Source organism: Leptonychotes weddellii, chromosome 16, assembly GCF_054177405.1.
Source record: "Leptonychotes weddellii isolate Sample4059 chromosome 16, ASM5417740v2, whole genome shotgun sequence".
Classification (NCBI taxonomy): Eukaryota; Metazoa; Chordata; class Mammalia; order Carnivora; family Phocidae; genus Leptonychotes; species Leptonychotes weddellii.
Window position 1 is genome coordinate 50,285,507 of NC_138384.1, and position 24,307 is coordinate 50,309,813.

A 24,307-nucleotide genomic window follows, 5' to 3' on the forward strand; every position below is an offset into this window, starting at 1 on the left:
AAAAAAAAAAAAAAAGAATACATTCTCTGTCACCTTCCGTATATTTGCTCTTTTGGACCCATGTAATCCTTTTTTTTTTTTTTTAGATTTTATTTATTTGAGAGAGAGAGACAGAGATAGTGAGAGAGCACAAGTGGGGAGGTGAGGGAGAAGCAGGCTCCCCACAGAGCAGGGAGCCCGATGCGGGACTCGATCCCAGGACCCTGGGATCATGACCTGAGCCGAAGGCAGAGGCTTAACCGGCTGAGCCACCCAGGCACCCTGGACCCATGTAATCTTGATCCTTTTATCTGGAAGCTGCTCTGCCTGGTGTCCAGATGTAATCCCTGGGGTAATTTCAAGGCCTGAAAATGCCTTTTAATTGAATAAGAAGGAAAATAGGGGCACAAGGCTGGCTCGGTAGGACGAGCATGTGACTCTTGACCTTGGGGTCTTGAGTTCAAGCTCCATGTTGGGTGAAGAGATTGCTTAAAAAAAAAAGGAAAACAAATGAACTAAGAAGCATTTGACTCCAAAAGCCCTAAGGAAAGAGGAAAGATAAATACAGTTCAAATAAATGAATCAAAAATGGAGAAGAAGAAAAAGAACCCAAGAGCTAATTTTCTGGAAGGACAAAAGGCAAATTAAAAACCTACACAGGGAAACAGCAGTACACACACATTCAGCAACACGTGTAGTTTATAATGCTTTGTACAACTGTAACAAAGAATGAGCCAGGTCTATGTACTGATGTGAAAGTTTCCAAGATACATGTATTTCTTAAAAATATATTGTTTAAGATGTATAAAGATACATAGATGCACGTAATATCAGTGTCTTTAAAAAAAAAAATACACAAATGTGTATGTCAGTTGGTTATCACTGAATATAGAAGCTGATAGGCTGTGAGGACTTCCTGAGAAGGAAACTGGGTGGGAGGGTAACTTTGCATTTTAAGAAGTGTTGCCCATAACCATGCCGATAAATTGGAAACTGCTATCTTTTTCCTGCTGTGTTACAAGTCCCTGACACATAGGTGCCCAGGAATTACTTCTTGAGTGTGAGAATGAGCAAACAATAAAATGGAAAGATTTCTGGAAAAGTGTAAGGTTGTCCAAAGTGGGTCACAGAAAAATACTAAAGTTAACTTTTCTAGAACAAAGTGGCGATCTGCCTGTTATTGACCTGGACAGTGAATATTTTCCAACTTCTTGTTAAAAGACAATTTCCATGGAACATGAGCAGTTCAATGACAGAACAGGCTGGAATGTTGACAGACTTTGCAAAGTATACATAGCATTGTTCTCACTCAAGCACAAAATAAGAAAAATATTAAAAAGGAAATATTTGTAACTTAACAGTTAACCACTTTAAAAAAACTAATCCTCTGAAATAGTTTGTTCATCAGTGTGACAAATTACAAAATAATACAGAGACTAATAGCTTTGGCTTATACCAGGAGTAGCCAATTTAAAAGGAAAGATTTTGTTAATAGGTGTTTGAAATGGGATCTAAGAATAAATTATTAGTATTATTTTTTTAAGATTTATTTATTCATGAGAGACAGAGAGGCAGAGGGAGAAGCAGGTTCCCAAGGAGCAGGGAGCCCGACGCGGGGCTCGATCCCAGGACCCTGGGATCATGACCTGAGCCTAAGGCAGATGCTTAACCATCTGAGCCACCCAGGTGCCCTAAGAATAAATTATTTAAGAAATGATTAGGAATTTTTAAGGAATAAAGTATTAAGGAATTTCTATTTGAAAAAACTAAGTTGGATATAGAATAAGTAGAAGCAGTGACTTTTTTTTTTAATCATTAGTTTCAGAGGTAGAGTGAAGTGTTACAAAGTCCCATTCTTTTTTTTTTAAGATTTTATTTATTTATTCATGAGAGAGAGAGGCAGAGGGAGAAGCAGGCTCCCAAGGAGCAGAGAGCCCAATGCAGGACTCGATCCCAGGACCCTGGGATCATGACCTGAGCCGAAGGCAGACGCTTAACCATCTGAGCCACCCAGGTGCCCACGAAGTCCCATTCTTAAGTCCTACCATCATTCCAGCCAGCAGCCTCTAGACAAGTGTTGATGTAGCCATTCTACCAACAGAAGCAGAAATGCAAGTCTCTGACCTGGCTGGTCTGGGAAGAAGCAGGGGGAGTATAGACCAGGTGTCTTCTTACTTGGTGGCCTACACTCCCATCCTGCTCTGGCTCTCAAGTAGAAGGGAACTTTGTAGCAACAGCAGTCCTCCCATTATAATTTACAGGTGGGACACAACTAAAATGCTAGTGAGATTCCCTGTAATATGACAGAAATATGGGAAAATCCAGACAGTTAAAACACTTAAGTCACTCTTTGAAGCTGTGTTGAGTCAATAAATACTGCTTGAGCACCTGCCAAAATGCCACATACTGTTACAGGGGTGGGTCACAGTGTTGAGCAGGGTAGTAAGGCCCCTTGTCTGTCTCACTGGGCCTGTATTTATTCCGGAGCAGCCACTAGCATGTGCCTGATTACATTTAAACAGACTAAAATGAGCTTAAAACAGTTCAGTTCCTTAGTCACATTGGCCATCTTTCAGATGGTCACTGGTCACCTGCAGCTAAAGACTACTATGTTGGACAGTGTATCTGGAACATTTCTTTAAACAAAGAGAGCTCCATTGGGCAGTGCTGTAGAGAAGGTAGAGAGTGATAATGAAGCAGATACTTTGAAATGGCAGTCAGTGCCCTGAAGAAAAATGAAACAATGGAATATGCTAGAGGGGAGTGACATGGGTGGGCAATACTAGTTTAGAACTGGGCAGGAAGACAGTTCTGAGGAACTGATACTTGAATTTAGAGCTGGAAGGGGATACCAGGTGAAGATGTTAGGGGAAATACTACGAGGCAGGAGTGAGGGGAGTACAAATACCTATAGACAAGGCACACTTTGGCACGTTTGAGGAAAATTAAGATAGTGGCTGTGAGAAGCACCCTTTGGTGTAAACGGCATAAAAGAACAGGGTTTGGATCCCAGCTGCTGTGTTCCCCATTGTGGCCTGCGCAGGGCTCCTAGGCTCTCCCAGCATGGATTTCCTTTGTGTGAAGGATGGATGCTATTGCTTAGTGGGACTGTGGTGTGTAAAGCCCAGGTCTTGGGGGGCCTTCATGTAACAGTAACTACTATTATTCAAAGACTTTGATGTAAAGATGATCATCAACACCTTTGACAGATCCTCCTCTGGGCCTGGCTTTAGGGTTTCGAATGTACAAGACCCAGTTGACATCCTCAGCAGTCCAGTGGAGTAAAAAAACTTAGAAGGTGATGCCATGGGGTGCCTGCAGAGCTGAAGAGTGCGTGATGGGGAGAGGAGGAGAAAGGGTGAAGAGCTGGGGGCATTCTGGACAAGGAGAAAAAAGGAACAAGGGAGTGTACACAGGGATGGGGGGAGCTGAGATAAGCACTCTTCCTGACCCTGGCCCACAACAAGATCGTGAAAAGTCACTATTATTAGTTACTGTTATATTTGTGGACTGGTAGCCTTAGTATACCTGGTTAGTCATGAACTATTGAGCACTGAGGAGAGATGGTTTACCCTGGAAGGGAAGCATCAGAGACAACATGAGAGAAGAAAACTAAGAGGAGGAAGAAAACAGCAACTCCTATCAGCTTTTCCTACCCTAGATCATTCAGTTGGTGGATTGAAAACCAGGACTTGGAGCTGCAGTTGATAGAGATTATTTTGTGTAGCTCCATGCAGATGAGTGGGTCAGTCAGTCCCAGCTTTGCCCCATGAGTTGAGGATCCATTTCCAACTCTGCCAGCTGGTAAACTTAAGAGGTTTCACCTTTGTGAAGTGGGGTGAATACTTGCTGGCACAGACAGTGGTTAGGGGATGGTCCAAAGAATAAGAGATTTAGAGAACTGCAGTGCCTAGAATGACACTTACCAGTGGCTTCCAGGCTTGTGACCCATCTCGTTGCATAGCACCCAGTAGATGCTTTACGATTACCCTTCAGAATGTGTGTTGTCCTGAAGGGCTGCTAACAGCAGGGAGAGCCAGACTGCAGATCCACTGAGCCTCTCAGCATCACAATGATCAGAGTTCCCAACAACCAAACCTGCCGAGGCTCTAAAACTTAAAACGGTAAGAGTTAATATTTTTGAATGAGCATTCAGTTCAAGATTTTGAGAAATTGCCCTGGTGCCCCCAAGGATAAGAGGAGGAACAAAATACATGATCAGGATTAAAGGAGAAATAAGGGGGATGGAGTGGAATAAAATGAACCTACAGTTAATTTCTTAAGAGATAAAGTACTAAATAATCTCTGTGACTAACCAAGGAATAAAAAACAAGTTTTAGAAATTAGAAAGCTGGGAAGCATTGTGGAGAATAAAAAAAAATTTTAAGTGTCATGCAGGATTATTGCTCAACATGGTACCCGTGGGCCAGCAAGGAGCCACTAGGGAGCGCTACCTCCCCTCGGAATTCCGCTTGGGAATTGAGGAAATTGCCATCCCTGGCTTCCTGAGTTACTCAGGGAAATTTCAAGCTCTAAGAGCTCTAATTGAAAGGGAATACATGAACTTTGCTTTCAAATCAAGAATGGGGGGGATGAACCCCCAGAAGTCCTAAGGAACAGGAAGGGAATGAAATGCTAAATACAACGGCAGATATAAACGAGTTGGGAAGGGAAGCCCTCAAATGAAATTAGTACAGAAGTTTAGGGGAAGAGGTCGGAAATGGAGATCAACACTGTAGTTACTTTTATCAAGGAAAACAGTCACTTTAAACCTAGGAAAGGAGTGGGGCTGTGGCCAAGATTAAAAAGCGCGGCCCAGGACGCGTTTTGCAACCCCAAGCGCCCAAGGCCCGTCCGGGGCGGCGGGCGCGGCCCCACCCATCGCGGGCGACTCCTGACCCCGAGCTGACTCACTTCTCGGGTGGCGCGCCAGCAGTTTCCAGCACTAGTTAGGTTTATGAAACCGGTAACCCGAGGAAACGACATACGAGCTAAGGTTTGTAATCTGGAAATTTAGAGGGAAGAAAAAAGAAAACCCTACGGGAACGGGGAAAGGATTTCGAATCGGGGGCACGAAGATGGATTAGGAATACGGGAGAATCGCTGCCTCGGGGAAGCGACCGCGCTCTCCCCCGCCCCGCACTTGCCCAAAGAAAACTTGCAGATCAGCAAGGTGGGTGTGGAAGTTCTGGCTGCGCCCGCGCCGTCCCAGGGCGCGTCCGCCGTCGCGGGGGGTCGGGGGAGGGAACGAGAGCGGAAGAGGCCGCAGCTCAGGGCCCAGCAACTAGCGAAGGGGCCACCGTCTGGTCAGGGCCTGGGCCGGACCCAGAGCCTCAACATGGCGGCACCGGAAGCGTGCGTCGCGGAGGTTCCTGGGAATTGTAGTGCGTCTGTGTCGGGCGCGTGACGCACTTCTTGGCCCGACCGGAAGTGGCGGCCTACGCTCTTCGGGACTGGGGGGTCCGGGCTTGGCTGTGGGGACCTCGGCGGTGTCGCCCCATTTCCCCGGGGGGAGGGGGACGGAGGCTTGCTTCAGTTTCCCGAACGCGAGCGGAAACGTGTGCTTGTGGCTGCGGCCTCCGCCCGAGACGCTTCCCCGGCAACGCCGCGCTTCTGGAAGCCCAGCCGCCGAGCACCGCTTAGAAGAATGCGTGGCGGCCGATTTAATCTGCAGGTGCTCGGATGATGGGCACGGAGGAGAAAAAACCTGGCGCGATTTAGGCGGGCAGCGGCTGTTCTTCGTGTCTTTACGACTTGGGTTGTTTTGTGTTTTGTTTTGTTTTTAATAACATAGCTGCAGTGACTCCACACCAGTAATTTCCTGCTCCGCTTTTTTGCTTCACGTGGCAGGAGCTTTCCTGCGTTGTAATCATCACACTAAAAACAATGTTATTTTTAATGCTTACATATGAATCCTTCACAATTTTCTTGAGCCGTGTTTTAACACTGCCTGTTTTCCAGTTTTGCTCCATCATATGCCATTCATTGCTCAGCAAAGTGTCGTGGGAGAAAGACCACCCAAATGAGGATAGGCAGAGGCTATCTCCTGGGAGCCCACTGCAGCAAGGGAGGCAGGGACTGGGAAGAGTTACAGCGAAAAAAAGGAACGTTCTCACTGGGGGTTACTGACTTGCGGGGTGAAAAAGAGAAACTGGCAGTCGTTAAACAAGTTCTGACGGTCTGGGCTTGTTGCCACAGGTTTCAGTGTCAGAGTTCTTCCGTCATATGTGGTCTGGCCTTTGTCTCCGAATACTCATTCCCTTGGTGTGTTTACATCTGTGTCCTCTTTGGAGAGCTCCCTGACCACGAGTAGATTAATCTGGTGAAAGTCCCCCGGTATTTTCCTGGGCATTCGTTGCTCAGGCTTTGAGTTCATGCTGTAAATTCCCTTCCAGGTAGAATTGTGCTAATCATGTATATTCAAAACAGCAAGGTTGAGAGGGTCCATTTGTTCTTGCAGACATCAGCCCTGCCATTTCTGTGTTTATAAATCAACATCTAATTGGAAGTAAACTATAATCCGTGGTTACATTTTTTTCTGTTTACTGTTTTTCAAGCTTTTAAGTCATTTAGTCAATTAGCATTTCTTCTTGGAGTTGTAAAGAGCTTTCTCATGTCCTGTTGGTTTGTGTGTCCTCCTTAGCATTTTGGGGCCATTCTAGGGTTGTGTTCAGCAGATGCTCTTCTGACACAGAGCCCCTGACTTTCGCAGTCATCTTCTTGGCCCCCATGGAGGCAGGATCAGGTTCTATTCCCTGTGTGTGGCTGCAGACCTATACAGCATCATAGGTCTCTTCTTGATCCTCCTTGCCTTTTCTTTTCTTCCCCTCTGTTTTGAAATATAATTTATAAAGTTCACCTGTTGAGAGTGTACAGTTCAGTGGTTTTTATTATATTTACAAGGTTGTGTAGCCATCACTGCAATCTAATTTCAGAACATTTTCATCACCCTCCAAAAAAACTTCATTAGCCAGCACCCCCCAAACTCCTCAATGCTCTATCTCCTGGAACCACTAATCTACTTTGTGTCTATATTGGTCTCTTTTGGACATTTCATGTAAATGGAATCGTACCATAAATAACCTTTGGTGTTTGACTTCTTGCACTCAGCATAGTATTGTCAGGGTTTAGTTGTACTGTAGCATGGGTCAGTACTTCATTCCTTTTTACTGCCAAATAATATTCCATTGTGCGGGTAGACCACATTTAATTTATCCACCCTTCATTTGATGGACATTTTGAGTTGTTTCTCTTTTTGGCTCTTATGCATAATGCTGCTATGAACATTCCTGTACAAGTGTTGGTGTTGACATCTGTTTTCGTTTATCTGGGATGCATACCTAGGAGAATTCCTGGGTCATAATATAAGTCTATGTTTAAGTTTTTGAGGAGCTGTCAGACTGTTTTGCAAAATGGTGCAGGATTCTGTATTCCCACCAACAGCAGTTTCTCCACATCATCACCAATAGTTGTTACCGTCTGTCTTTGGTAATAGTCATCCTAGTGAGTATGAGGTAGTATCTCACAGTGATTTTGATTTACATTTCTCTGGTGGTAAATAATGTTGACCGTCTTCATGTGCTTGTTGGCCATCTGTCTGGCTGTGCTTTTGACTGACAGAGTATCCTGCAGCTCAGCTGGACCCTCAATTGGATCCTCTTCCTGCTGGGAATCCCCTGATGAAGATCAAAGTCGTTGAAGTCCTCACACTGAACCAAGAGATAGCTCGTCCCCGAAACGCCCAGATCCGGGCCCTCTATGCTGAAGATGAGGGCCTGAGCCCAGATGTGCTCGGGGAGCCCACTCAACAGCTAGGCAAGCATCCGGCTGACCCTGAAGCTGCGCACCAGAGGTTCCGGGGCTTTTGCTTTGAGGAAGTGGCGGGTCCCCGAGAGGCCCTGGCCCGGCTCCGGGAGCTGTGCCGCCAGTGGCTGCGGCCCGAGGCGCACTCCAAGGAGCAGATGCTGGAGCTGCTGGTGCTGGAGCAGTTCCTGGGTGCACTGCCCAGGAAGCTCCGGATGTGGGTGGAGTCGCAGCACCCAGAGGACTGTCAGGAGGCAGTGTCCCTGGTGGAGGATGTAACCTGGATATCTGAGGAGGAAAGTAAGTGCAATAGACGGGTGGTGAGAGACACTCCTGTTGGGGGCATCTTGGAGGATGGGGGAAGGAAGAATTAAGGGTTCCTGGGAGAGGTCGGGGAAGGGTCATGCTCTCTCCATTTAGGCCAAGGGCATCTGCCTCCTGAACATGTTCCTGAGTCAGAACTTTAGATACTTCCTTGCTGAAGTACCTACCATTGTCTCTAGGTCAAGGGATCTGAGAATGGTCTTATCCCTGGACCTATCTCTGGAAATGGAAAGTTTCAGGCCACACCTCACAGCTACTGAAACCTTTGGGTAGGGTCTGGGACTACACTTTAACCAGCCCTCCCCAGGCTTCTGAGAGAAGCTTACATTTAAATCCTTCGTTTTCACCCTTTTGGGATCCCTGCTGCACTACAACTAATAGAAAACATGATTTTAGTCACTTAGGCATATTCCCAGAATGCATTCTTTTTTTTTTTTTTAAGATTTTATTTTTTCAGGTAATTTCTACACCCAACGTGGGGTTCAAACTTACAACCCCAAGATCAAGAGTCACATGCTCTACTAATTGATCCAGCCAGGCGCCCCTCCGAGAGTGCCTTCTGATGTCTTGCACTTGGTGGGGGATGTGGGTAAAGTGGTGACCAAAACAGTCAAGACTTAGACTCATGAGCTCAACAAACCTTAGGTCCAGCAGGAATGATGGGAATTTGACAAACAAATATGCATGTGACAATGGTGGGGTTGAGAAGAACTCAAGGGTGCTGGCGGGGCTCCTGGAGGCAAGTTGCTGTAGCCAACACTTGGTGTGGAGTGGAACTCAGAAGTGGGCAGGAAGGGGGCGCCTGGGTGGCTCAGTCAGTTAAGTGGCTGACTCTTGATTTCGGCTCAGATCATGAGATTGAGCCCCAAGGCAGGCTCCATGCTCAGCCGAGAGTCTGCTTCTCTCCCTCTTCAGCTCCCCTCTACCCCTCCCCCAATTATGCACATGCATGTTCTCTCTCTTGCAAATACATAAATCTTAAAAAAAAAGAAGAAGAAGTGGGCAGGAAGGATGTGCCAAGCAGGGGAGCATCACCTGTGAAGGCCCAAAATGGGAGCAAAAAACAGTATACTCCAAAATCAGAGAGAAACTGGGTAGGTCTCTAGTAGAAGGGAGCAGGGGCAGGGCTGGCAGGGCCCTTGAAGAGATTTTCATGTTGTTCTAAAGCAATGAGAAGTGTTATTCTAAAGCAGTGGGAACCAATCCATGAGCCCTCCCTAGAGTTATGTGACATACTCTGATTGAGCTTTAAAGATTTACCAGGGTGCAGCTTGCTCTGGATGGTGGACGGAGAACAGGGTCAAAACGAGAAGCAGATTGGCCACCCAGAGTTATCACCATGCCCTCTTCGAGGTGTGGCTAGGGCAGGAGTGACAGTGGTGGGGAGCTGAGATGGGAGTGTATGTGTAGGGTGCATTTGGGGGTGAGATTGCATGAAACTTGATTTCTGTCAGGCTGAGTTCCATGGAACACGGACACTGCTTCCTTGCTTACCCGAATATGTAACCTCACACAGTGAAAGTGACTTTTCAGATGCCATTGATTAAATTGAGGATCTCGAGATGGGGAGATTATCCTGGATTATTTGGGTGGGCCCAAATGTAATCACAAGGGTACCTACAAAGAGGCAGTCATGAACATTAGAGGTGGAGAAGACACGTGACCCCGAAGCAGGGTGTCACAAGGAAGGGCCAGGAGCCAAGTATTTTAGGTGTCCTCCAGATACTGGAAAAGGTGAGGAATATATTTTCCCCCAGAGCCTCCAAAAGGGAGGTAGCCCTGCCAACACCTTGATTTTAGCCCAGTGAGGCTGGTGTCAGACTTCTAATCTCTGTAATCATAAGAAATCAAATTTGCATTATTTTTAGCCGCTATTGTGGCAAGTTGTTACAGCAATAGGGAACTGATAGAGATGCCAAGGAGACAGTTGTAGAGCTCATGAGATGAAAGCCAGTCGGTCTTACATTTTACACCTTGGGGGTGGATGGGAAATCAGTTAATATCACAGAGGACGGTGGGAAGAGGCTTTCCAGAGAACTCTGAGAATCCTGCATTTGTGATCAGCAAGTTAGTTGGGACTCTTGGTTGTGATTGCCAAGGGAGGAGAATCTACTCAAAAAGTCCCAGGGCGATCTACAAGCTTTAGGCATGGCTGGACCCAGGAGCTCCTGTAGTGTTCTCAGGACTCATCTTCTCTCCTCTATCATAGTTCTGCTGGCGTCTGTCAGCTTCACTCACAGGCAAGCTGTCTCCATGTGGGGGCTCCCTGCACAGAGTGCTCTTTCCTAAGTGTTCCAACAAAAGCCTCTTTGGCTCTGATTGTCTAGCTGTGGGCCCTGTATTCATGCGTGATCTAATCATTGTGGCCAGAAGAAAGCAGCAGCCTGGTGGGCCATCCTGGGTCACATCATGTGTTCCCCTTGATAGTGGGTGTGGAGTCATCATTATAGAAGCCCATGGACCAGTTGGGGACAGATGAAGAGTCAGGCATGAAGGAGCTGTGATTGAAAGGGGGCCGTAAGGCCAGGTAGAACTGTTTTCTGAGGTGGAGGAAACTTGATAAAATTCTCATCAAGATGGGCGTGTGTTACAAGAATAGGTCCAGTCCTGGGAATCAGAGGAAGTCCCAATCTCCGTGGAAAAGGGAAAGAGGAAGAGTGTGGAGTACTTGGAGGCCAGAAATGGGGTCTTTGCTTCTGAGGACAGGTGTGAGGCCAGCTGCTGAGGCGAATGGGGAGATGAGGCAGCTGCCTCGGAAGAGGGACTGGGTCCAGAACAGTTCTTGGAGAGGGAGGGAGTGAGATCGGGGTCTCAGCAGTGGGGACACCAGTGCCCTATAGTCACATGGGGTGATGCACCCTGAGCTATCCAAGTGTGGGGATTTGGGCCATGGGCTGTGAAGAGGAGCCAGAGTGGGGACCTGAGCTGGTGAGGAAAAGGGTGGGCACAGAAGCCCTCACAGCAGCAACAGCAGGATACGATGTGTGTGCTGGCCCCATGGGTCCCAGAGAGAAACATGGCTGTCATTGCCCTGTCCTGGATGTAGCACCACACCTGGCTGACTCTGTGCTCATGTCTCCTCCCAGCATTACCCGCCCAGGACCCCACCTGCTCTCTCCAGACCACAGCTCCTCAGGAAGAGGAGGAGGAGCACATGACTACCTGGCCAGCGAAGGCACCACCTGAGGTGAGTGGGGAGTGCCACCCCTTCCTTCTCTGGTCACAGCATCCCCTGTGAGGTGACCTCCCCCAAACCCCATCTTCCACCAGCCAGGCCTTTCAGAGTTTCTGAGCGTGAAGGGCTGGACTGCCTTGCTGCCACCACGGAGACCAAGAAAGGGCACAGTGACTGGAAGTCAAGAAATTTGGAAGCAAAAGGAAGGGGCCAAGTGTTTATAGACACTTGGGAGCCCCAGGCAGGGGCATGCAGACCATGTCTGGGTCTGGGTGAGAACAAGAGAGCCCTTGTCCTTCAGAAATGCATATTTAGGTATTTATGATAGAAAAAATATCTGGGATTTGCTTCAGAAATAGCCCAGAGCCAGGGCACAGATGAAACAGCAGTACCCCTGTCTTGCTAACTATGGAGATCAGAGAGTGCGACCGAATGATGCCGTGCGTGGCATTCTCAGGATTCTCTCTGCTGCAAGTGGCTCGCAACTGGCTCAAGCATAAGGTGAATTTATTGGCTCTCACATAATCAGTGGTCTGAGGTAGGCTTTAGGCAAGGCTGTATTCAGGGGCTTCCAAGTGATGAGAGAGAAGAACGCCTGTCTAGTCCTGGTCTAATGGTTCTGCTTTCTCTCCTTCCTTCTGAAGCAGGCTCTGCCCCTCATGGGCAAAAGGCCTCCCAGATCCAGGCAGACTGCCATTGGGAGCCCTCTTCATGCCAGAGTTCTGGCCAGCTGCCCAGAAAGGACTGATCTCAGTGCAGCCTCCGGCCACCCCACCCCGAAGCAGCCCCAGTCCACAAAGGCAGGGGCTGGTTCTCCCACATGTGGAGGGACTATTCCCAGGAGAACGGGGTGTGCCTAGGAGGGGGGCTTGTCTCGGCGGCAGTCTTCTGTGGGAAGTTGCAGGGAAAGGGTGAGCTGCATACAGGGTTGGGTAGAGTGGAGGCAGTCTGCTTACGGCACTTGTAGCTCCTAGTGAAGAAAGGACCTGCCTCCAGCCTGGGCCCCGGCCTCTGATTTTGTGAGAATGGACTCTCTGGGCCTCTTACAGCCCAAGTCAGTGTTTCTAAACAAACCCCAGAGCAGGAGCATCCTCAGCACAGCAGACTCTGTTGGAAGGCCCCAGTCGTCCTTCCTTCTGTCCCTGTCAATGACCCTCCTGCTGAGCAGGCACAGATTGTGGCATTACAGGAACCAGTGACCTTCCTGGATGTGGCCGTGGACTTCAGCAAGGAAGAGTGGGGGCTGCTGGACCCGACGCAGAGGACCGAGTACCACGATGTGATGTTGGAAACCTTTGGACACCTGGTCTCTGTGGGTAAGGCTGTGCCCATGCTGGCCATTCCATCCTTGTGGTTCTGGGAGCACCAGAGGCCCTGAGTTGGGGCTCTTGCCTTCTCTGGGCCTAGTGTGAGAACTGGGCATGCCCTCGAATGTTCCTTGCACAGTCCATGCCTTCAGCCGGCCCTGTGGACCTAGAGGGGTGGGCATTGTGTGGACGGCAGCAGCCTCAGGTCCAGTGAAGGACTGACTTGCTGCCCACCTTGAAGGCATAAGAGGAGTTGGAGAGCCAGGAGAGTGCTCCCAGTTCTAGCCCCATCCCCGATTGCCAAGCTCATGTTCCTCTCTGTTGCTTCACTGCTTTTCGTACTTCCCCCAGGTTGTATGACTGTACTTGGAAAAAAAAAACAACTTTTGAATACTTGGTTATGTCATACTGTCAGCCCATTTAGCAGTTTCTCTCTACTATATCCACACCTTTTGGGTACTTTCAGGGTGGGAGACTACACTGGAAAGTAAAGAGTTAACTCCAAAGTCTGACATTCCTGAGAAAGAACCAGCCCACGACCTGAAAATGGAAGAATTCTCAAGGGATGACACCTGGTCCCCTACGTCAAGAGACGTCTCACAGGGTGAGGCCCAGGAAGTCTTGGACACAGCACTGAAGCAGGTGGGGCCAACTCAGGAAGAAACCCTCCCTCAGAAAAGCTCCCCATCCCGGGGAAACTCTAGCCTTGTCAAAAGCCATATCTCACTCCAGAAAACTCTCCCTAGAAAACGCTTGCGCAAGCGTGGCTCGCAGGTTAAGAAGGTGACGCGCGGTCCATGTGTAAAAGTTCATCAGAAGGGCCACAAAGGGGAAAAAGCCAGAGAAAATAGTGGTTGTGGGAGAGCCTTCAGCCGGAGCGCTCAGCAGATCACATTCACAAGAATCCACAAAGGGAGCCAAGTTTGCAGATGCAGCGAATGTGGCAAAACTTTCCGAAACCCAAGATACTTCTCTGTACATAAAAAAATCCACACAGGAGAGAAGCCGTATGTGTGTCAGGACTGTGGGAAGGCGTTCGTTCAGAGCTCCTCCCTCACACAGCATCAGAGAGTCCACACAGGAGAGAGGCCATTTGAGTGTCATGAGTGTGGCCGGACCTTCAATGACCGCTCGGCCATCTCCCAGCACCTGCGGACTCACACCGGAGCCAAGCCCTACCAGTGCCAGGACTGCGGGAAAGCCTTCCGCCAGAGCTCCCATCTCATCAGGCACCAGAGAACGCACACCGGGGAGCGCCCCTACACGTGCAACAAATGCGGAAAGGCCTTCACCCAGAGCTCACACCTCATTGGGCATCAGAGGACACACAGTGGGGTGAAATGCAAGAAGAAACAGCCTACCTCATAGCCCTCCGGCTGAGCCAGTTGAAGAGACAATGCCTTTTCAGCCTGATCCTGCAACGTAACACGAACAGACCTGGTTGGCATTCAGAACTGAATGTGAAAAGCAGCATTGAGTGATGATGTTCTCAAGACCAAAGGACAACCAGGGAGACCACCCTGCACATGAGTAAATAAGCAAATTGGTGGGGAGTCGTTGCTAATGAATATAGGTTGGAAAAACATTTAATTTTTCACTCACTTGATTTGCTATTATAATTTGCATATTTGGTCATTAAAAATGATACTAGTGAAACCTGAAAATGCTTATAATGTAAGTTTGAAAAGCCAGGTACCAAAAATTCTGTGCACTGATATTATATTTGTGGTAAAGTATTTATGCATATGGACAAGGACTAAAAGAGAACAAGGATAAATAAACTATTTCTGTGATAGAATCTGTGTTTTTACCACCTATTAAATATCTTTTCATTAATAATTTGATATTTAAGCAGCATTAAAACAAAACAGATTGTCAGACCAGTTCTAGAAGACTCCATGCAAGGCTGCAGACCCTCCGGCCCAAGATTCCAAATGAGTTAGGATGAGTGGCTCTTTCTGATCCTTAGAACATCATCAACATGCAGGGAATGTTAGGTTCAGGGAATGGGAATCTTGAACAACCATTGGAGACCTAGAGGGAAGGAAACCCCAGGCCAGCGTGGGCAATTCCTGGGAATGTTCATTCGATTCACATTTCCACTTTTCCTACAGGACTCCTTCAAGGGAAGGAACTACCCTGGCTGGATGCTCATCACCAAGTTAAGCAGCAGGAAACTGGCAGCGTTAGGGCATGTGTTTGATGCCCGCATTTCATTTTTTTACGTGAAAGGACAGATTAAAATCATTTCTCCCGTCACACAGCCTGTAACCTGCAGCCCATCCCACCCCTTGCTCCACAACTTCACCTCTGCTCTCTTTGAGTTGTGCATAATATTTCAAAACATGTTCTAATTGAACTTATACTCATCAGATATTGGGTGAATGCTGCTGAGCACGCCTCTTAAGAGCCCTTGGGCTCATGCTGACAAGGGTGAGGCACAGTCATGCCTTCTGGAGTGAGAGAGTCTCACTCCTTTCTCTACAGAAATGAAGAGCCCCTGGAGACAGGCTAGAGGAGCCAGGAGGCCAGGTGCCTGGAGAATGTTGATGGCACACCAGCTGTCCTATTGCCTGAATCATGCATCAGGCATAGGGCGCAGGGCTGCTATATCACATTTAAACATCTTCACGTGTTAACTTCTTTTTTAAAATTTTTTTTTTAAAGATTTTATTTATTCATTTGAAACAGAGAGATAGAGAGAGCGAGAGCATGAGCAGGGGAGAGGCAGAGGGCAAGGGAGAAGCAGGCTCCCCGCCGAGTCAGGAGCCAGACGTGGGGCTTGATCCCGGGACCCCGGGATCATGACCCGAGCCGAAGGCAGATGCTTAACCATCTGAGCCACTCAGGCGCCCCCACGTGCTAACTTCTTTGAGAGATTAAACATATAGGGGCTGAAGAACTTACCAGTGCTGCCCTCCCACTACACAGTTGGGAGATCTTTCCAGGGGAGACAGAGCAGTTTTGAATGGAGAACATCAGCAGTTCCTTTTCCAAGTCCTGATGATGTAGGGATGTCTATTCACCTTGGGAGTGACCTCACAATGATGCCCAGTGCCCACTAGTGAAGGCCGCAGCCATGTCCTCAAACGAGGTCAATTCATCCTGAAATGTCATACACTGATTTGTTGCCAGAAGATGGTCACTGAAGGAGATGAGCTGAATGCTTTCACATCTGTGGTGGTTTCAAATATGGCCACAAATGCTTTGCCTTTCCTCCATTCCTAGAATCTGGCTGGGCTTGTGACTGCTTCCATCCATAGGGTTGGCAGAAGTCAAGCTGTGTAACTTCCATGAGATGAGGTCATTAAGGATGCTGGGGTTTTCTGTTTCCTCAGGGAAATGGAAGTGGTGTTATCAGCTGAAACTGTGACAAGGCTACATGATGTTGGGTGGTGAATGAGGAGAGGAGAAATCATCCCCTAAGGGGGTGAACAGATGAGGGTGAGCTTGCCTAGCAGCTCATCCAGGGCCCCTGAGGTTTGGGGTCATTTACTGAAAGTGACCAAATTTGAAATCCAGTTGACTGCTTTAGAAGGCCAGAGAAATTCATCTCTGAAGTGAAGAGTTCCCACTTCCCTTAAAGTAGGTTGAGATGATGCAGGATTTGAATATATGAAGCCGGTGGTTTCCCATCTTTTCCCACCCACACATAATTCATATCAGCAGCACCCACCATTACATTCATGAGTTTGCCATCAGGGCTCAGTGTCTTTGAATCTGGGGGATCATGGGAGGCACAGTGACGGCCCCACAGATGTCCACTGCTGGTCCCCAGAACCTGTGAAAATGGTGCTTCACATGGCCAGAGGGACTTTGCAGTTGTCATCAATTATGTTAGGATTTTGAAACAGGGAGATCATCCTGGATTATCCCCATGGGCCCAGTGTCATCACAAAGGTCATTATAAGAGGGAGACAGAAGGGTATGAGTAAGAGAGGAAGATATGATGACAAAAGCAGGGATTGGAGTGATGCAGGGCCATAAGCCAAGGAATGTGAGTGGCTTCTAAAGGCTGGTAAAGACAAGGAAATGGACTCATTTTCTAGAGCCTTCAGAATGAACACAGTCCTGGAGACACCTTGATTTCAGCCCAGTGATAGACTTCTAACCTCCAGGATGGTAAAATAACAAATCTGTATTGTTCAAGCCACTAACTTTGTGGTAATTTGTTTCTGCATTGATAGCAAACTAAAGCATGGGTTATACATGATTTGCAAGTTTCTACCGGTGGGTGCTGATCTGTGCCATAAGGGATGGTGTATCTCAATGGGAAGCACTGGATCTGCTGGAGGGTATGGGGGCAGACACTGTGCCTGGGGTTGGCAACCTAAAGGGAACTAGTGGTTTGATTCTAGTGGAATGAATCTCAGTTCTCACAGAAATGTGGAGATTGGTTAGGGAGGAAAAGTCTAACAGTCTGGATGAGGAGGATGCTCAGACTTTTTTTGTGAGCTTGAGACAAGGACTGTTGTCTGCTAGAAAAGGATGCAAATGTAACATCTGGGGGAGAGGCAGCTGCACTTGTAGAAATGGATGAGGTAGAATTATGAGTCATCTGAAGGCTGGAGAAAATGGCCCAGTTCACAAGCTGAGACCTGGCTTTCCTCAGAGCCTCGGATCACAGAACACAGAAACAACCCCCCTTATTACTCTTCAAAGCTGGCATTTAATGACAGCCAACAATCTGGACAACCATCAGAGCCCCTGCTTCATTTCAGTATCTTAGTGCGCACAATAACCTTCCCAGGCCGGCAGTATTCTTCCTGATTTGTGGGTGAACAGAAGGAAACTCAGCAAGTTGTGCAAAGGGACAGAAGTAGAAGTGGCAGAGCTGGGAGATGTACATGCTTTGGGTCACTTGCTCAACAAGCAGTCCTTGAATGCCTGGAGAAAACAATTCAAAGGCCACATGAGAATCATCCACCCGCTCATAGGGGCTTCAATTATACTTAGAAAAATATGGCCAATGGAAGATCATAAAAGAAGGGCACCTGGGTAGCCCAGTTGGTTAAGCATCTGCCTTCGGCTCAGGTCATGGGATCATGCCCTGTGTCAGGGTCCCTGCTCATTGGGGAGTCTGCTTTTCCCTCTGCCTCCCCCTCACCCCCGCTTGTGCTCTCTCTCTCGCTCCCTCTCTCAAATAAATAAAATTAAAAAAAAAAAAAAAGAGGTTTGAAGAGAGCAAAGACATTTCGGTGTGAGCAAGGTACTGTAAAAGAAGAAATTATAATTTAAAACCTATATGCAACTAAAAAATGGCAATTAAAACAAAAATCAATTTGAGATACAAGGAGAACTTGATTAGGGCAAAGAAAAGAAAAAGCAATTGTGGAGAAGGAATTTAATATGTTGCCTTTGGAATCAGACATATCTAGTATATGAAATAAACAATGAAAAATTGAATAAAAATTAATAAGTTCAATTTAATAGGTGTATGTAGGATTTTTGTACCCTATGGTTTCAAGAATATATGTGTGCTTAATCACAAAAAACTTTAATATTAAAGTATAAATTTTTATAGGTGACATTATCTGATCATAAATTAACAGAAGTATGAGTAAATAATAAAGTATAGGTAAATAATAAAAAGATTATAAAATTATCTTAATTTCCTGAGCATTAAGAAATAACTTCCAAACTAATCCTTGAACCAAAGAGAAAATAAAATCAGATTATAAACTACCTTAAAAAAGAGAACATGGAGTTCCTGGGTGGCTTAGTTCATTGGGCATCTGACTCTTGATTTCAGCTCAGGTCATGATCTCAGGGTTGTGGGATCAAGCCCTGCATCAGGCTCTGCGATCAGTAGAGGGTATGCTTGAGATTTCTCTCTTCCTCTCTGCTCCTCCCCCAGCGCTCGTGCATGCATGTGCATACTCTCTCTCTCTCAAATAAATAATCTTTTTTTTTAAATAATAAAAATGAGAACACAACAAAACAAATGGTGCACAGCTAAGCTGTATAACAGGAAAAATTATGGCCTTGGCTGTATTATTAAAGTAGAATTATCAAAAAGTATTTTATTTTAAGGAATTGGAAAAACAATAATAAACCAAAAATGAAACAAATTTATCAAGTTAATTGAGATTAAAGCCAAAGTTAATGAAATGGAGAATGAAGAGAAAGGAAAGGTTAAGATAATAGATAAACCCCTCCCAAGCCTGATTCAGAAAACAAAAATATTATAAATGAGAAAAAAGATAACCTCAGGTACAGAAAAGATGAATTATAAGACCTTACACAGAACTATATGGACACTTTCCTAATATAAATAAACAAAAGTGACCCAAGAAGCAGCAGAAAACCTAAATAGAATAATTATCATGGAAGTGACATGGACACAAAGCCCAGGAGACTTTATAGCTGACTTTAAATCTAACATTAACTATTCCAAATTGTTAAATAATTCCACATCAAAACAAAATGGACAGCTTCACACAATATTAAATGAAGATAACATAATACCCACATCTGATAGATGGTATAAAAAAATTTATCATCCAGACTCATCTATGAATATATGTTAAAAATATTTTAAAAAGAGAGAAAAGAAAGTATTTAATCAAACCAGCAGTGTATCTAAAGCAAAACACTATGACCAGTTTATTTCAGGAATACAAGAATGCTTCAATTTCAGAAAATTTATCAATAAAGTTTATTCAACAGTCTAAAGAACTCATCCCCAAGAAAAACTATGAATAATCAACATGGGATGCCTTTCAGCTGGACTTCCCTGTTAGACATTATATAATTCATATTGGAGAGGGACCCCATGAATGTCATGAATGTGGTAGAGCTTTTGGTAGGACATCTCAACTAATTAGGCATCAAAAACTAACACTGAAGAGAAACTATTCTGTTGTAACTCGTTTGGGAAATCTTTCAGTCACATCTTTGATTTTAATATTTATCAAAGAAAGCATAATAGAGGGAAGCCTTATGAGTATAGTCAATATAGGAGATCTTTCTTTCAGAGCTCTGGCTTTATTTCACAGCAGAGAACTCACATTGAAGAGAAGCCTTATGGATATATTCAGTGTGGGAAATACTTCAGTCGGAGTTCTCACTTTGTTACTCATCAGAGAATTCATACTGAAGAGAAACTGCATGAGTATCCTCAGTGTGGAAAATCTTTCAGCTGGAGTTCTTTACTTATTAGGCATAGAGAACTCATACTGGAGAGCAATCTCATGAATGTCACAACTGTGCAAAATCTTTCAACTAGAATTCTCACTTTATTGAATATCAAAGAACTCATATTGGACAGAATCCCTATAAATGTAGTCCATGTATGCCAGCTAGCTTTACCCTACCTTAAAGGGCCAGGGAGTGGGTGGACAGAGTGGGATAAATCCAGTGTTGTTAATACTGGAGCAAAATTAAAAAGTAGCAATTTGATGTTATACAGGATTTTTTTTTTTTAAGATTTTATTTATTTTTTTGACAGAGACACAGCGAGAGAGGGAACACAAGCAGGTTGAGTTGGAGAGGGAGAAGCAGGCTTCCCGCTAAGCAGGGAGCCCGATGCAGAGCTTGATCCCAGGACTCTGGGATCATGACCTGAGCCGAAGGCAGACGCTCAACGACTGAGCCACCCAGGCGCCCCTATACAGCATTTTTAAAAAAGATTTTATTTATTTGAGAGGGAGAGAGAACAAGCAAAAGCACAAGAACAGGGGGAAGGAGAAGCAGACTCCCTGCTGAGCAGGGAGCCCAAAGTGGGGCTTGATCCCAGGACACTGGGATCATGACCTGAGCCAAAGGGAGCCGTTTAACCGACTGAGCCACCCAGGTGCCCCACAGGATTTTTTTTTTTTTAGTTGAATATGATTGCCATTATCTTCATTACTTTATCCATCTGAAACAGGGCCGTGGTCCAAGACTAAGGTTCCATTGTCCTTCCATCTCAAATCTTTCTGAGTAGAAAGATTGGGGAAGAAAGCCCAAGTTAAAATAAGTTGTTCTTGGGGAAGAAGGGGTCAGGCCCTCAGAGAACACATCCAGCTCTGGAGGGAAAGTGGTGATGTAACCAAGTCCAAGCTTGTTCCACTCATAGTGGAACAGGTCAATAAGTGGAGAGGCAAGATGCTGGGGTAAGGAAAGTGACTTTATTCAGGAATCCAGCAGACTGAGAAGGTGATGGACTATGTCCTAATGAACAATCTTAACTTAGCATGAAATTTGAACTTCTTTTGTAGCCCAAGCTCCTGGGTGGTCCTAACAGACCAGGTTCGCCCACTCAATGCCAACAAAATCCAAAGGCAGAGAGACAGGTGGTGGTGAAACAAGAAAGAAATTTATTTCAGTGAGGCCAACCCCAGGAAGACAGTGGACTAATGTCTCAAAGACTATTTCCAAAGTGCTGAAAATACTTCCATATTTATAAAAGGAAAATGTGGGGCAAAGGTGGGTGGGTATGTGAAGGTAGGTACTGAGGGTCAAATCAATCACTGTCTTGGAGTCAATCACGGGGCCTTGCTGGCTCAGGGCAGTCCTTATTATTTGAGGGGGTAGCTTTGGTTCCCTTCAGGGGATGCTTTGCCCTCAGGTTCTTCCACTTGAGCCAAGAGACAAGTGGAAAGAAGAACCCAACTAGAAAGTTTGAGGTCAAAATGGAGGGAGCCGAGGTCCTCTTTCATTTTTATGTTAGGAAGAGGAGGAATTGGGAGGAGTTGGAGTCAAGAGGTGACTTGATATCTGTAAACATTTAGATGCCAGCAAGGATTCAAAGAAGGCTGTGAAACTGTCACCAGCTAGACCCCAAGATCTGACCTTTACTGCTCACCTGCTTGTATGCACCGACCTTTATTCCACATTTTTCCTTTAGCTCGTCTTTCCAGCTCATCTCTTAGGCAAAAGACCTAAGGGGCGGGTGCCTGGGTGGCTCAGTCGTTAAGCATCTGCCTTTGGCTCAGGTCATGATCCCAGGGTCCTGGGATTGAGCCCCACATCAGGCTCCCTGCTCTGTGGGAAGCCTGTTTCTCCTTCTCCCACTCCCCCTGCTTGTGTTCCCTCTCTCGCTGTGTCTCTCTCTGTCAAATAAATAAATAAGATCTTAAAAAAAAAAAAGACCCAAGGGGCATAGCATCCCATGATGGAAACCAAAAGCATTCCTCAAGCAGTAACAAACTGCTCTAAAAAATAAAGTGTCTCAATTTGACAGGAGTAGTAGCAGCATCAGCAGTATGATGGAGTTAAGACTCAGTGTGGCAAGGCAAAAAGGCTTGAGTTCAAATCCTGTCAGCAACACTTCCTAATTGGTTGATTTTGAACTCGCTCTCTCTGGATTCAATCTCTTTGCATTTAGACTGAAGAAAATAAAACGTAGCTCACAAAGTATTGTGGGTATCAAAATATTTAGTGTATGCATTTAGTATTTAAAAGAATGCAGAATTCTGCCAGCATTAATTTACCAGCTCTCTTAGATGTCTGCAGAGGTGCTCAACCCTGATTGCACATTGGAAATCACTTGGGAGTCCTTGAAAAATACATGCTGGGACCCATGCCCAGGAATCCCATATTGTTTACAAATGTTGCATATTTTAAAAATTATTTGTAAATTATATTTACAAGTTTACCACAAACTTTTGTGGGTTAAAACAGTACAAATTTGTCATCATACAGTTCTGGAGGTCAGAAGTCTAAAATGGGTTTCACTGTGCTAAGATGAAGCAGTCAGCAGGATTGCATTCCTTCTGGAGGCTCTAGGAGAGAATGGTTTTTTGCCTTTCCAGCTTCTAGAGCCTGTCTGCATCCCCTGACTTGTGGCCCCCATCAGTAATTTTATCAGTCCAATCTCAGCTTCCTTTGTCACACCTGTTTCTCTGACTCTCATTCTCCTGCCTCCTCCTTTCACTTGTAAGGACCCCATGACTGCATTGAGCCCACCAGAATAATCCAAGACAATCTCTCCATCTCAAGATCCTTAGCTTGATCATATCTGCGCCAAGTCCTTTTGCCATCCATATAAGGGAACATATTTACAAATTCCTGGGGTTATGATATGCATATCTTAGTGGGGAGGGGAGGGGAGGACATCACTCTAACAACCACAGGAAGTTCCAGAGATACCATATTCCATTTGGAGGCATGTCTGGGGCACCAGGGCCAAGGAAAGCATCCTGGCTAGAAGGTCTCTGCTGCCACTTCCCTTGATTCCAGCCCCTTTCCATGCCTACCTCTCCAGCTTTCCTTGCCTGAAATCTTTCCAATAGGGCCCTTTTCTGCCTCAAATTAGCCACCAGCAGTTTATGTTGTTGCTAACAAGGACAACCGAACTGATTAAATTGGAAGAGGGGAGAAGGCATTTATTGTCCCATGTGGCATTAGTTAGTAGGTCCAGAAAGCACCAGAGGATTCTCCCCTAGCTAAGCCAATAGGATCCTGTTACTAGCTGAAATCAAATTCTCAGCAACAAGAAGCCCTCGGCCAGATTCATTCTGCGCCTGCACTCTCAGGCACATCTTAGGTATTAACTTAAATGAGACACAGACTCTCAAACTCTGTTTAAATATGAAATCTAGCAGAAGCCTTTAATCCCACCCCAGGCACGGTGCTTGAGGGGGTTGGGAGAGCTGGGGAAGAAGACATGGCAATAACTGTCTTTTGGGGCTTAACAGTGAAAACTCTCCCAAAACCTTGCAGGTGTCAAGTGAAAAAAATCTGGGCTTAAAAGAGAGACTTTATTGGGAAAAACTACAGTAATAGGAAGCTCTGACCACAAGATCTGCCTTTCAAAGGTCAGGCAGAAAAAGGTTTTGCTTTTATGGAGTTGCTAGAAAAAAAGAACAGGCATTGGACAGTTGATCAAGGAACGTCTTCTCTTCTCCCTCTCCTCCCTCTCCTCCTCCTTCTCAATTTTGTCACCTGATTTTCCTGAGGGATGTTGAGGGGCTATTCTGCATTCTCATGCTGCCCAAGCTGATGGTACCTCAGAGTTCAGGGTCCTGTGGGGAGGAGAGATTAACTAAAGTTTGGTCATATCAAGGTCACAAATACCTACTTTTTACCTTTTTTAAAATAAGCTCTATATCCAACATGGGGCTTGAGCTCACAACCCCAAGATCAAGAGTTGCACGCTCTATGGATTGATCCAGATAGGCACCCCAAGGTCACAAATATTTTGTTCCAACTGATCAACAGGGACAAATAGTTCAGCTAATCTTTTTTTTTTTTTAAAGATTTTATTTATTTATTTGAGAGAGAGAGAGAGAGCACATGAGAAGGGGGAGGGTCAGAGGGAGAGGCAGACTCCCTGCTGAGCAGGGAGCCCGATGCGGGACTCGATCCTGGGACTCCAGGATCATGACCTGAGCCGAAGGCAGTCGCTTAACCAACTGAGCCACCCAGGCGCCCAGTTCAGCTAATCTTGTATGAGACAAAGGATGGGAAAGTGTCTGGCCCTATCCTAGATAAACAAGGGTGTTATCTGGGGTCTTATCTAATTCAAATGGGGAATGGTGGTTTTTTGCAGTAATACTTTTCCAGGAACATAAGGCTGGGGAGATTTCTTCCACTGCTGCTGTTTTCCAGGAATACAGGGTGGGGTAGAGTTCAACATTCTCACAGGAAACAAAGTTTTGTTTTTTGGGTTTTTTTTTTGGACAGAGAGACCCAGCGAGAGAGGGAATACAGCAGGGGGAGTGGGAGAGGGAGAAGCAGGCCTCCCGCCAAGCAGGAGCCCGATGCGGGGCTCGATCCCAGCACCCTGGGATCA

At 46.0% G+C, this 24,307-nt stretch overlaps 1 protein-coding gene and 1 long non-coding RNA gene across 8 annotated transcripts in view; one reads left to right on the top strand and one right to left on the bottom strand.

The window, feature by feature from the left end:
• ZNF274 (zinc finger protein 274) overlaps nt 1-14,386 on the top strand; it is a 365,529-nt gene extending 351,143 nt beyond the window's left edge. For 5 of the 6 annotated variants that reach the window (XM_081807759.1, XM_031021125.2, XM_031021127.2 and 2 more), the window contains exons 5-8: nt 7,600-8,082; nt 11,193-11,293; nt 12,450-12,597; nt 13,055-14,386. In XM_081807759.1, coding sequence (XP_081663885.1) covers nt 7,600-8,082; nt 11,193-11,293; nt 12,450-12,597; nt 13,055-13,956 — 1,634 coding nt within the window. In that variant the 3' untranslated portion in view covers nt 13,957-14,386. The remainder of the gene's footprint in view (nt 1-7,599; nt 8,083-11,192; nt 11,294-12,449; nt 12,598-13,054) is intronic. The other variant, XM_006749882.3, reaches the window with a different exon arrangement.
• LOC145717699 (uncharacterized) lies at nt 104-5,514 on the bottom strand. 2 transcript variants are annotated; one of them, XR_014141099.1, is made up of 2 exons: nt 5,127-5,514; nt 104-4,094 (listed from the first exon to the last, which is right to left on the bottom strand). It is a non-coding gene; the product is annotated as an uncharacterized LOC145717699 (long non-coding RNA). The 2 variants fall into 2 exon arrangements; XR_014141098.1 differs by lacking the exon at nt 5,127-5,514 and adding an exon at nt 4,894-5,029.
• Nucleotides 14,387-24,307: the final 9,921 nt, after the last annotated feature.